The sequence below is a fragment of the Silurus meridionalis genome, chromosome 15, assembly GCF_014805685.1.
Source record: "Silurus meridionalis isolate SWU-2019-XX chromosome 15, ASM1480568v1, whole genome shotgun sequence".
Classification (NCBI taxonomy): domain Eukaryota; kingdom Metazoa; phylum Chordata; class Actinopteri; order Siluriformes; family Siluridae; genus Silurus; species Silurus meridionalis.
Window position 1 is genome coordinate 21,741,203 of NC_060898.1, and position 13,590 is coordinate 21,754,792.

The 13,590-nt window shown below is 36.5% G+C and overlaps 1 protein-coding gene across 1 annotated transcript; it reads left to right on the top strand.

Moving 5' to 3' along the window:
- The first annotated feature begins 974 nt into the window (after nt 1-974).
- On the top strand, nt 975-12,924 carry slc13a2 (solute carrier family 13 member 2). The gene is made up of 12 exons (XM_046868328.1): nt 975-1,151; nt 2,636-2,764; nt 4,498-4,634; nt 5,144-5,361; nt 5,588-5,774; nt 6,395-6,517; nt 6,604-6,810; nt 8,046-8,170; nt 8,281-8,417; nt 9,973-10,134; nt 10,414-10,551; nt 12,139-12,924. Exons 1-12 carry the CDS (start codon nt 1,011-1,013, stop codon nt 12,265-12,267), a joined length of 1,833 nt encoding a protein of 610 aa, XP_046724284.1. The 5' UTR covers nt 975-1,010; the 3' UTR covers nt 12,268-12,924.
- Nucleotides 12,925-13,590: the final 666 nt, after the last annotated feature.

Here is a 13,590-nt window from a genome sequence, read left to right on the forward strand (position 1 = left end):
GCCTCTCTATATCCAAGGGATAATTTTGGAAACTTTTCTTTTCAGAACTGCTGTTTTGCCTCTGAAATGCTTTAGTATTGATATGTATACTACCTTCACTGACACAAGATATTCAATTCAATTTAATTACATTTTAATACAATTCAATAAAATTTGATTTATACAGGCAACCTCAGATAATTCGGGTTCTCATTTGGAACCTAACTAACAGCAAGCTGCGGATTATCTTCAAATTCTCAGGAATCTGAGTGTTTAGGACCGTTAGTAATAACATTTTAAACTGTGTTTTCAATACCAAATTTCATACAGTTTTTCAAAACAGATTGTTGTATTAAAGGGACATAATGTCAAGATGACTGAAGGTACCATAGTTGCTACGGGGGTGCGTCCAAAACTTTCGAAAATTTCTGAATTTTCTGATTTGTGGGGGTTACGTTCGAAGAATTCCGGGGGACCATGTATAGTGCTTTTTACAGTGGACAATTGCCTATATTGTATTGTTTATTTCCTCTGAGTTAGTTCCTTATAAATGTTTATCCATGATGAGTGAGTCAGTGGCAATTAAAATCTTCCTCAGATGGTATATGTTAAAAAAAAAACCTTGAGAGGAACCAGATTGCAGATGTGTTCATGCAAACTGCCCTGGGCCATTGTGGTAGACTTTTGATATTTATAGGACTCCGACTCATACAGAAGTATGAAAATGTATAGGACCTCCGACTCATACAGACGTATGAAATTAGCTGAAAGCATAGATCATAAAAAAAATGAAAATTAAACCAGCAATGACTTTGGCTTTTTCCCCCACCTTGAACCTCTGTACCACTTTCACTCCATCTTTCTTATCCACCATCTCCCCCCCTTCATCTGTCAGATTTCACACCAGCCCCTTTCTTGTTGAAGTTAATGTTTAATTTTTACCTGCCTGATAAGGTTTATATACACTTCATTTGTAATGATCCTGTCTTGTTCATTCCTCTCTGATCACTCAGTGTGCGTTTTTCAGCCGCATGAACAAAATGAATTTCTTCACCACGTTGACGAGAGAATTAAGCAAAGTCGGTCGATGGCTATTGAAATACCGCAACTACTTGATCATCTACATCACACCTTTGCTGCTACTCCCTCTGCCGCTGCTAATCCCTTCTTCGGTAAGAAGATACCTGTGGGAATGTTGATCTGTGTGATGTAGAATATGTGTCGTGTAAAAAGATTTGAATTTTGTTCCTGACTCTCTGGTCATTTCTTAGAGATTTTAACAGGGTAGAAGTTGGAGGAAACAGCATGATTAATAACAGTGTGTGTGTGTGTGTGTGTGTGTGTGTAGGGCTACTAAAGAATGTGAAGAATTTATAGAGATTACTGTACTCTCGATTCCTGAGCTGTAATTCTACTGAGTATTTTATTTCTATGGCTGAATGCCAAATATTCTACACTAAGAGTAGTGACCTATACAGGGTACATTAGGGTACAAGGCGATTTTCATTTGCATTTTCATGCCTAGATTTTAATTTATGGGTTTATTCTGTGTATACGGGGATGTGTTTTTGTATCATAGGAAGGACACAAGGGATTGATCACAGATTTGATCTTGGGGACATCTGGCTGGTTTTCATTAGTTTTTCTCTTTTCAGATTTCACAAAAAAAATTATTAATAAGAAGGTTGGAGTTAGATTTATATTATGGCAAGTGTGTGTGTGTGTGTGTGTGTGTGTGTGTGTGTGTGTGTGTGTGTGTGTGTGTGTGTGTGTGTGTGTGTGTGTGTGTGTGTGTGTAAAGTACATTACTTTTCATTCAAAAAGTGCTTTTTTGTCTCGGACATGCTCCAGTATTAATAATTATACTATTCCCATAGACACAAAATAAATAAATGGGGGTGAGTGGTATCTCAGTGGTTAATATAAACTTACAAGATCATGAGTTCATATGATTGTGAACACCACCAAGCTGCCACTGCTGGGCCCCTGAGCAAGGCCCCTTAACCTATACACATCTGCTCTGATGTATAAATAAGATTATTGTAAGTTGGTCTGGAGAAAGTAAAATCTGATTGTTGAATAAAATAACAAAATTGCGATAACTAAACTTTCCTGAATGAAGTCATTTACAGCATTTGGCAGATGCACTTATCCAGAGTGATTTACAACTGATCAGTCGAGGGTTAAGGTCCTTGCTCAAGCGCCATTGGTAGCTTGATGGTGCTGGGATTTGAACTCGTGATGTTTCAATGCAGAGGCCAATGCCTTAACCACTGAGCTAACATCTCCAAAACCATAACCATGACTTCACTGCACTGAAGTAAACCACCAGCTGAATTTCAGTAGTTCAATAGAAAAGCTGAACAAAATCTAAAAAAACTTCATGTTCTGCTCTTTATGGAATTGATGGAAACTATGAGAAAAGAATATCTAATCTAGACATGCTTTACACACACTCGTTTGAAGGTAAAAGTGCAGAAGAGCTACAGGTCATTTAAACACTCATTACTTTTTCTTGTAGCTTCTTGAAGACCATAAAGCACATTTTTTCTGAGATAAACGCCAAATGATTAGCTGTTTTAACGTCCAGTCAGCAAGTTAGCAAAAAACATACAATGCTTTTTAAAAAAAGTAATTTAGACATTTTTTTCTGCAGGAAGCTTATTGCGGCTATGTCATCCTCCTGATGGCGATCTACTGGTGTACGGAGTGTATTCCACTGGCTATCACTGCACTTTTGCCAGTCATTCTCTTCCCTTTCCTGCGCATCATGAACTCTGAACAGGTAACTTACGAATCTTTGGTGATTTTTGTAAGACAAAGCAAATACATTAAAAAGCCCTGAGTCACTCATTCCCACAATGCCATTGCTAGTAATAAAACATTAAATATAGAATTGTGAAGTCAGTTAATAATCAACACTTCAAGCCTCAGACACTGTTACTGTACTTTAAAGATTTTATCAGGTACAAAGGTGCTAGTAAAGTATAATAACACACATGGCCTTCCTTATTAGTGGGATTATGGCATTATGTCGATCTCAAGTGGAAAATTAAATACATGCTATCTTAACATCTTTTATGATCTTTCAAGAGTCCATAAACTGGGGAGTAATAAAGTAAAAAAAATAGCTTTATGGTTCAGCAAAAATGTTTACCTCTCATCTTTTTCTGAGTTTTTTTTTTTTTTTTTTTTGCTGATTCATTAACATTCTTAAGCAACTCGCACACAGTCCATACATTTGTTTTATCCTTTGATTTTTTTTTTTTTTTAGCAAAGAAAATCAGTAAACAGAGTTGTCATTTTGAACCCAACACGTAAACCAGCATTTAGAAACCAAAAAAGTAGTGCATTTAAGTACCTATCATTCAGTAAACACATTGAATCAGCCCTGCTCAGTCTCATCAGTTTATGAGAAATTTAGCCCACAGTTCTGTATGAGATCGATCGATTTGATGATGTTTAAAGACGGAGCTCTTTTTAGGTCCCTATTCAGGATCTCATTAGGGTTGAGGTCCAGACTTCCACTTGTCCTCTCAAACACCTTTATATTTTTTCCTCTTATAAACAAAACCATTAAATTAGTGGAGGTTGTACTTCTACCCTCTGCCTGTATTACCTCTGTTTGTTCATCCACCCATTTAATCCATTCAAATAGATTTGACTACAATCAATTTGTGTGCCTTTTTATTACCAAAGGAAATTCAATTTAGATTAATCATTCACTCTGAAGATTTACACAGAATATTTCCTCAATCATTGGTTTTACATTCTTTTCAAATAATGTAAATAAAATTAAAAAAAATAAGTTTCTTTACTCCAAAAACCACCACAGAACCACATAAATCTGCTACATAGCTACAAGTAAGCTAACAGTGAACTAGCGTGAGCATGAGAAAACTGAAAACACACCTAGTTTAAATGCATTGAACATCAGTCAGATAGCTGATCTGAACATATTAAAGCCAACCAATCATCAGATTGCATAGACATCCCTTTAACAGATTAGTATGCTAGTTGCTATTGATGTATGCTAGTAGCTATTGAATGGCACATGTACTGTATATACAGTATGAAGTCTTTGACTGTGGTGACTAGCAAAAGCAACAAAAATGCTTGCAGAGTCATACTCACTAGCTGGTCAATGTCAAAGGAGAAAAGAAACACCCTGAATGAATCTGGGATTAATTTTTTTTTTTATGAATTTCTGAGTATAAACTTCATCAGTCTGTTGCTAATACTGATATCCACCCTGTCATGCTCATCAACTCCTTAAACACGTTAACTTGTAAATCTGTAGAATTGATGATTATACCGGAGTCAATCCTGTCCTCAAGCTGGCTGACTAACTATCTGAGCTGAACATCTGTGTCATGTAGCTAACAGCAACCTGTGACTTCAGAGCAGCACATGACCGCTAAATTCTTATACAAGAAAGGGCAACAACAGCAACAATAAAGACATAAAACAAACAACAGCATTCATTATGACCTCTGAGCTGTTATATGTTTGTTCCAGGTGTGTGTGCTTTATCTGAAAGACACCAACATGCTGTTCATCGGGGGTTTGGTGGTGGCTATCGCGGTGGAACACTGGAACCTTCACAAGCGTATTGCCCTGAGTGTCCTGCTCTTAGTAGGTGTTCGACCTGCTCTGTAAGTCTGCATTAAGCACATAATAAAGTTGTAGACATCCAAAGACGTAGGGTCATGTGAAAAAGAAAGTGCACCCTTCTTCAAGTCTGTGTTTTTAGCTATCAGGGCATAAAAGACAGTTCTGTTGACTTTATTAACTACCACACAAGCAACTTGAGGGAACGGAAACGTCAACATTTCATTGTAAATTCAGAATGCAACATTCAACATTCATAAACCAGGTGGATAAACCTATTATTCTGTAATTTTAATAAATTTGGCCCATTGTTCTATATAACATCCATCGATTCATTGATGTTTGAAAGCATATAATTCATGCACATCACTTTCAAGATCCCATTTCAGCATCTCAATATGTTAATCTCCAGACTTCATCTTGCTCATTCAAACAACTTGATGTTTTTTTCCTCATAAATAAAACCATTGATTTAAATGAGGCTGTACTGCAAACTCATGCTTGTATTTCTGTGTATGTTCATTTTTTCTTACCTTCCTCTATACTTCTTTAGGTTGATGTTTGGCTTCATGAGTGTAACCGCGTTCCTCTCGATGTGGATCAGTAACACGGCTACTACTGCCATGATGCTGCCCATAGCGCAGGCCGTACTAGAGCAGCTCAGCAAAACGGAGGCTGAGAGAGACGAACGAGAACTGAGGGAAGGCCAAGACAACCAGGCTTTCGAGATGGTTGAAAACACCATGACCAAAATTCCCCTGGAAAACCAAAGTAACTCAATTACCAAACATGATGTTTGTGATCAATGTACTCTATCATGACTTTAATTTGGAGGTAGGCCTGTAGATAGAATAACTAGAGTTATCATTAGCAAGGATGATCATGATTTCACATTAAACTTTAAATTCAGGTCTCTTTCATTTGTGGAATTCAAATCAAGGGATATACAAACGATGACATCCAAATTTCACACGATCACTGTCTTATATTCCACCAGTTGGGATCTCGTCTCCAGAGCACGTGCCGGATTTAGCAGCAGAGCATCGAAGGGAAGCTCGAGAAAAGAGATATCTGTCTCTGAATAAAGGGATGAGCTTGAGTGTGTGTTACTCTGCCAGCATTGGGGGCACAGCCACACTTACAGGCACCACGCCAAACCTCATCCTCAAAGGCCAGATGGATAGGTAAAGTTCTTTAGCTTGATACCTCTCAGTGGACCTAATTCACTAATATTCGGTAAATCTGGAGAATTTGTTTAATTGAGCCTTAATTTACGACAGTTGTGAAGAATCAATTTAAGGCTGTTTTGTAAGGAAATAAAATGTAAATAGTTTCCAAATCTGGAGACGAGAGAAAAGTTATAAAAAATTTATCAAATCTTAATTCTTTTGTATTTCTTTGAACAATTCTTTTTAATAAGCAAAGTATAATTTTTTTTCTTTGTCCATTATATTTAATCTCGTATCATTTAAATTTACAAACTTGGACAATGTATTTTTTTTATATGATATGTTTACTTATATTTCTATATATATTTTACTTACATATTTACATGCAATTTAATTTAAGCAAAACGTTCATAAGAATCGGTTTATTATGCATTAAAAGGTTGAAAAATCTTAATCTAGTTAACAATGTTAGAAATGTTAAGATTTGTAATCAAAGTAAGTAAGTATGGTTTAGTGTCATTGTCATTGTGCAGCTCTCACAGAGCAATAAAGGCATTTAAAATAAAATAAATATAATACGAATCAATGTATATAACAATATATTCAGAAGAAACCATATGTTGTCATGTTCTTAGCATCTATAAAGATAACCCCAACGTGATCAACTTCGCCAGCTGGTTTGGCTTTGCGTTTCCCAACATGATGCTAATGTTGGCTTTGTCCTGGCTGTGGCTGCAGTTCATGTATCTGGGTTTTAAGTAAGTCATAAACCATAACAATCTAAAATGTAATGATTAATAGAGAACCTGATATTTCTGAGTACTGAAATGTAATTTCCTTTCAGCTTTAAGAAGACGTTTGGCTGTGGGACGAAAAATGACAGTGACCGGGAGGCCTGCATTGTGATGAAGCAAGAATACAAGAAACTGGGCAGGATGAAATTCGCAGAAGGAGCCGTGCTTGCAATTTTCGTGTTGTTGGTGGTGTTGTGGTTCAGCAGAGAGCCAGGATTCATGCCAGGCTGGGCTTCTTCTCTTAACCAAGCTGGACAGTAAGTGCAAAGTGCTCTTGTTCAATTATCACATTTTGAGGAAGATAGTGAAGACTTTGCCTTTATTCTATGGTTAGTAAAAGCAATTATTCACATCACCATCAATGTAGTCATATTTACTGCGGTTTGTAATGAAATCCACAGGCCAAAGAATAAAACACGCCACCAAGTGGTTGTGATGTGTCTCTAATATTTTCTGGGTTTTCAGTGTTTTTAAACATGGAGGATAAAAAGATAAAGTATATATAAATAAATAATAAGTAGAATTATTTAAATGCAGATATATGAGGATATACAGATATAATTATATGTATAAGTGCATAATTTAAAATAAATAAATGAATAAATGTATAATTAAATGACAAACAAACTAAATTAAAGGCGTGGAAATGCAAAAATATCCCAAATATAGTCAATACATGGAAATAAAATAAATGAAAAGCATTAAAGCTATTTTTTATAATGTTCACCTTCTGTTTATAACTTTATTATTTTTTCTTTTTTTATGCATTTGCTTATTGATGTTTTATCCTCCACGCTCAGTATTCTAAATGTCACAATTAATCCAGACTCAAATGCTGGCGATCTCTCTCTCTGTCTCTCTCTCTCTGTCTCTCTCTCTCTCTCTTTCTCTCTCTCTCTATATATATATATATATATATATATATATATATATATATATATATATATATATATATATATATATATATATATATATTTTTTTTTCTCCTTGAATTCATCCCTCATTCCCAACCGTTTTTTTTATTTATTTATTTATTTTTTTACAAAGATCTGCTTCCTCTGTCCATCATGCTGAGTAAAATGACTAACAGCATCCAGAGCAACTTACAATGGAGTAGTTGATAATTAGGGGTCTTTCTCTAGAGATCAGCTTGGTGGTATTGATGGAATTGGGTTCTAAAGGCCATTGCCTGAGTTTAGCTAACCACTGAGCTACCACTAAGCTACCAGATCCCCATACAGCTTAAACCATTAGTGTTGTCTATTCACTACAAATTTGTAAATTCATATTTGAACAAATATGACATGATGAGTTGCACCTATGAATTGTCTATGTGATAAGAATGGATCTGAATGGATTTGAAGCCAGAAGCTTCAGCCAGTTCAGTGCCTTATTCACATTCTGATTTTCTCCATTGCACTTATATTATATTATACACTATGTCTAATTTAAAGGCCATAATCCTAATAACAATCACATGTCTTTCTCACAGGTATGTTACCGATGGCACGGTAGCCATTTCTATAGCCACTTTGTTCTTCCTCATCCCATCTAAATTGCCATTTAAAAGCTTTGGCTTGGGCCGTAAGGATGATGAGCAGGCAGGAACAGGAGAAGGTAAAAATATATTGTTGCAGGTTTTTTGTAGTTTTATTAGCACTCAGCTGTAAAGGTAAGATAAACTCCTGAAATAAATGGTTTGAAAAATGTTGGGTTTTTTTTGTCAGGAGAAAATCAATTGCTGCCAAAGAAGAAGTTGAAAACTCTCCCAGCTCTGCTTAACTGGAAAGTGGTGCATGAGCGAATGCCCTGGAACGTTGTGCTGCTCCTGGGAGGTGGATATGCACTGGCAGAGGGCAGTAAGGTAATAAAAACAAACCTAAATTTTAACCTTAACAAATGATTCAGTGTCCACATTACTGCAGTGGATATACACTATATGGACAAAAGTATTGAGAAATCAGATTTTTCCAGCCAAGAAACACAAATGTGTTTAGATGTTGTAGCATCAAATTTTCCCTTCACTTGAACATAGAGAGCCAAACCTGTTCCAGCATGACAATGCCCCTGTGCACAAAGCCAGCTCCATGAAGAGCTGCTTTCTATGGATTGGAGTGGAAGATCTCCTGCTATAGAGCAACAGTATAAACCCAAATGAACACCTTTAGGATGAATGTGAACATGGACTGCACCCCTTCCCTCCTCACCTCACCTACATGAATACCTTACTTTACTAACACCCTTGTGGCTCACTGAATCTCACACAAATTTCCAAAAAATTTACTGGAACATCTTTCCAGAAGAGTGGAGGTTATTATAACAGCAAATTGGGACCAAATAATGGGATGTTCAGAAAGCATACACCAATCTTATGCTCTGGTGTCCACATGTTTTTGTCTATAGCCTATGAAGCTTTTCTGTAAGCTGTAAGTTCTGATACATTGAGAAATGATTATATTGAGCCCACATATTTCATGTCCCAACATTTACCAAAATATTTAGTAGTTAAGGCATTGGACTTTAGATCCGAAAATCATATGTTCAAATCCAAGCCACACCAACTGCCACTCATGGGCCCCTAAGAAAGGCCCTTAATCCCATATCTGTTTAGATGAAAGAGATGTCTGAGATAAATATAAGTGGCTTTGTACAACCGCCAAATGGCGTTAATGTAAATTATAAGGGAGAGTGGTAGCCCAGTGGTAAAATGTTGGACTTCTGGTCAGAAGGTCATGAATTAAAATCTACCACCACCAAGCTGGTCTCTGCTGGGCCCTTGAGCAAGGCCCTTAACTGCTCAGTTGTATAAATTAAATTATTCTAAATCTCTTTGGATAAGGGTTTCTGCCAAATGCTATAAAATATAAATGCATCCTATTAAAAAAATATTTAACTTTTTCCTTTAAATTTCTTCCCAATTTGGTCTCCAAATGAATCAATTTCCATCGAACATCCAGCTGTTGAATGACTGGGTGGGTGAAGGCTAACAAGTTCTTTCTTTGAATTATGGAAGGCCAAATAAAAACAAAACCAATTTCCCTGCTTCTTAAACTGATGCTCCTGCTGCATCACAGCGAAACAGTCCCATTTGCCATCTTCCACATCCGTGAGCTCCCTCGTGATTAGCTAGCGCTGCTGAGGTTGACAACGTGGAGATAACATGCTCCTCCAAACCAAACAAATGCAAAATATGAATGCAAAATAAACGTTTGCATTCGAACTTGTGAATTTTCTTCCGTTTTGCTATGCAAAAGCCAAACTGCCACATTATTCACCTTTGCACAAAGTGTTCCTTCCTAGTCTAGATGTGATCGAGAATTTAAAATATGTCATGACATTTCACTTCACTGAGGGTCTTCATTTGTTGTTACACATTGTTACTGACCCTGCACATTATTTTTGGTTGTCCTCGTCTAAAGGTTTCTAAACTCTCAGATTGGCTGGGTACAACTCTTGCGCCCCTTCAGTCCATCCCTCCATTTGCCATCTCGCTCCTGCTCTGCCTGGTGGTGGGAATGTTCACTGAGTGCTCCAGCAACACGGCCACAACAACACTCTTCCTCCCCATTCTCGCTACTATGGTAAGAACATAACAAACAGTGGCACCACAGAACTAAACATTCAAACCTGACCACTGACCAGATACAGTAAATACTCTCCAAAAGCAGTGATTCTACAGGTCTGGGGTCTGTAAAGCACAGCCAGGTTCCAGATAGTGAAATATTATTCTATTTATTTTTCTGTTCTTCTAGTTGTTCTCCTGTTTGAATGTTCAGTGAGATTGCTGAGAAATTTGCTGTACATTATCATATTCCAGATCGCTGAAATGCACGAAACTGACAATGTATTGTGTTCCCCAGGCCGAAACGATCAAACTCCATCCCTTGTATGTGATGCTGCCCTGCACCATCAGTGCTTCCCTGGCCTTCATGCTGCCGGTGGCCACTCCTCCCAACGCCATCGCTTTCTCATACGGCACCCTCAAAGTCGTTGATATGGTAAAGGATTCTTTACACTATATAACATGAATAGCATTGATCCTTATTATTACAAATGAGTGGAGGCTGACCGAGAGTGAAAATACAGATACAGATAGCTATTTTGGATCAAGCTTGTCGATGCCTGATTAATCAAACAATAGTTTCTAAAATGGATACTGGATAAAAAAAAAAAAAAACAATCACTCCATGAAAAATAGTACTTAACTTTATTATTAAATTATTATTAATATTATTATTATTATTTGTGATTATTGAATCACAAATAAAAGTAAATAAACGACATGCATTCAAACTGAAACAAAAAGTAACACTACAAAAAAATAAGTAAAAAAGTTAAATCCAAAATGAATAATAAAAAAAAGACACTTCAAATAAACACTCGTTGCATCAGTGTTTCGCCTCTAGAGGCCGCTCTTGTACCTTATAATGCAACCCAGAAAAACTATCGGTATGGATTTTTGCCGATATTTCAGCAAAAGGACTTAATTTTGGACTCGGTTTTGAATCATTGATATTTGCAGTTGGACTCGTTTCAGTCTGGTTAGTGGTTTCTTTAAATATTGACTTTAGACCATATAATCATGTTGTAGTGATCTGGATTCAATCTTGCTTTGTTCGGTGGCTGTTCTCTTTGTTCTTGACTTCAAACCTATTTAATTTAATACCAAAATACAGTCCAATACCAAAGGGTTGTTCATGTATTTAAAAATATATATATAGTATAAAAAATATAGTATACTGTTCATTATAATATTAAATTCACCAAGTTGTTAGTTTAAACTACCATGACCCTGACCAGGCAGTGACTAAGAATTAATGCATTAATAAAGACAATATATCACACATCAATGCACATCCAGGTTAATAAGTGTGAGTCCTTCTCTGATGTTCTAACTTCATGTCTGAAAATAAAACCCTTCTGCTTGGGTGACATTTTTTGAGTTCCTAATTCATTTCTCACAATGACCTGTGCACATCAGAATGTCAGACATTAGAAAGTTCTTCTGGGCAAACGTTTGTAGACACCTGGCCATGTGCTTTTTAAACATCCCATTCCATATTTGATCCCAATATGATGTTATCATTTCCTCCACTCTTCTGGGAAGATGTTTCACTAGATTTTGTGGAGATTTGTGCTCATTCAGCCACATGGATGTGTGATAGTAAAGTCAAGTATGGAGGTGAGATGAGATGAGATGAGGAGGCCTGGGGTGCAGTCAACGGAATAAATTCATCCCAGAGTTAGGGTTTAGAGATCTATAGCAGGAGATCTTTCTTTATGGAGCTGGCTTTGTGCAAACAGTTTGGGGAAGAACCACATATGAAAAAATGGAAAAGTCAGGTGTCCCAATATTCGTTTATATACCTGTCCATATAATGTAAATAATGCTCAATATAGAAATAAACAGATAGAGATTTAAAATCTACAATTGTTATTAATCTACCAAAGATTCACTTTAATATATCATGAATTATGTATATACTTTTCCAAACAAATGATTTTCACCATTTTATTTTCTTTTTGTATTCAGTCATTCTTATTTTGCTGGCATCAAAATAATTGTGTTTCTGCTCTTTCCGAAGGCGAAGGCTGGCTTCGTGCTAAATATCATTGGCATCCTGTGCATCAACTTGGCAATTAACACATGGGGAACGGCCATGTTTGATCTCAACACCTTCCCCTCATGGATCAATGTAACTAAAACACCATGAAAGGAGTTTCCGGAAGAGCAAAAGAACGACGAGAAGGAAATCGGAGGAGAGCAAAACGAGAGGAAAATGCATGTTTTCCAAAGGAAAAAAAGAGGGTAAATGTACTGTGTAGAAAAACTCTCAGCAGCTGCTCCAATGTCCTGAGCCATACTGAACATTTACTCATAAACATAACCCTCTCCTTTTAAATATATGTTTATTTATTCAATTGTTTTCACACACCATGGGTGATTTTACTTTATGAAGTGATTAAGACCTTTGTGTTCAGTATTTAAGGGTTTTATTCAGGACTGTTTTCCACACTGACTATATATATATGTGCCATATATGTATACATTTAATGTATTTCTTTTTACTTTTGAAAATGTTTAACGGACGCACCACCTGTCCAGCAATCTGTGATTTCACTTCTAACATAATGTCAATGTGGATCAAACTGGAGATATAGCGATACTCCACAATGCTGTAAAGCAGGAAGCCCAAAGGGTGCAATGGAAAGCTTGTTGGCTCTCAGGGGAGGTACGTGATGCTTTCATCCCTCGCCAGACTAATAATACTGTAGCGTGAGGCAGAGAAAAAAAGGAGTGTAGTAGGAAGTGTCACAAAAGATGTGCAACAATAAAAAAAAATTCAAATAAAAATATCTCGGTTCTTCAATTTTTTGTCCAAATCAAAAACTGGGTATTTTGGTGGACAATCTGTTGAATAAAAAAAAACAAAGTTTTGCTTATTCAAGATACACAATATGTCAAGAAGCCTGTGGACAACCTACCATGAGATGTGCTTTCTGAACTTCCCATTACACATTTAATCCTGATTTGATGTTATACTAAGCTCCACTCTTTTGTGAAGATGTTCTACTAGATTGTGGAGTTTGCATTCATTTAGCCACAAGGGTGTTAGTAAAGTCAGGTGCTGATGAAGGTAATGTGAGGAGGCCTTGGGTGAAGTCAGCATTCCAAATTATCTTGAAGGTGTTTGCTATGGTTGGAGCTCATTAACAGGAGATGTAAAGCATATCTTCATAGAGTTGGCTTTGTGCATCATCATCATGCTGGAACAGGTTTGGGTCTCTCCCAAATGGTTTGGGAAGACGCAGATATAGCTGGAAAAGTCTAGCGTCCCAAGAATTTGGTCCATAATGTGTATCTAATCATGAATAAAAGCTATTTTAGACCCAAACATGAAACTTTTTATTTCTCTCATTCTATCGATAGTTTTTTCTAGAAATCTAGAATACACTTAAAAATGGAGACCATTTCAGGCATGAAATGGGAAAAAAAATATTCTAGAAAAGTTTAATCACATGCTATTTAATTGAAA

What these genes read in the sequence shown, in the direction of transcription:
- slc13a2 (XM_046868328.1), top strand. Translation starts at nt 1,011, where the DNA reads ATGAACAAAATGAATTTCTTCACCACGTTGACGAGAGAATTAAGCAAA. An exon ending in GTAGGTGTTCGACCTGCTCT is followed by an intron (nt 4,635 to 5,143) that starts GTAAGTCTGCAT and finishes ATACTTCTTTAG; the next exon opens with GTTGATGTTTGGCTTCATGA. An exon ending in CTCAAAGGCCAGATGGATAG is followed by an intron (nt 5,775 to 6,394) that starts GTAAAGTTCTTT and finishes TCATGTTCTTAG; the next exon opens with CATCTATAAAGATAACCCCA.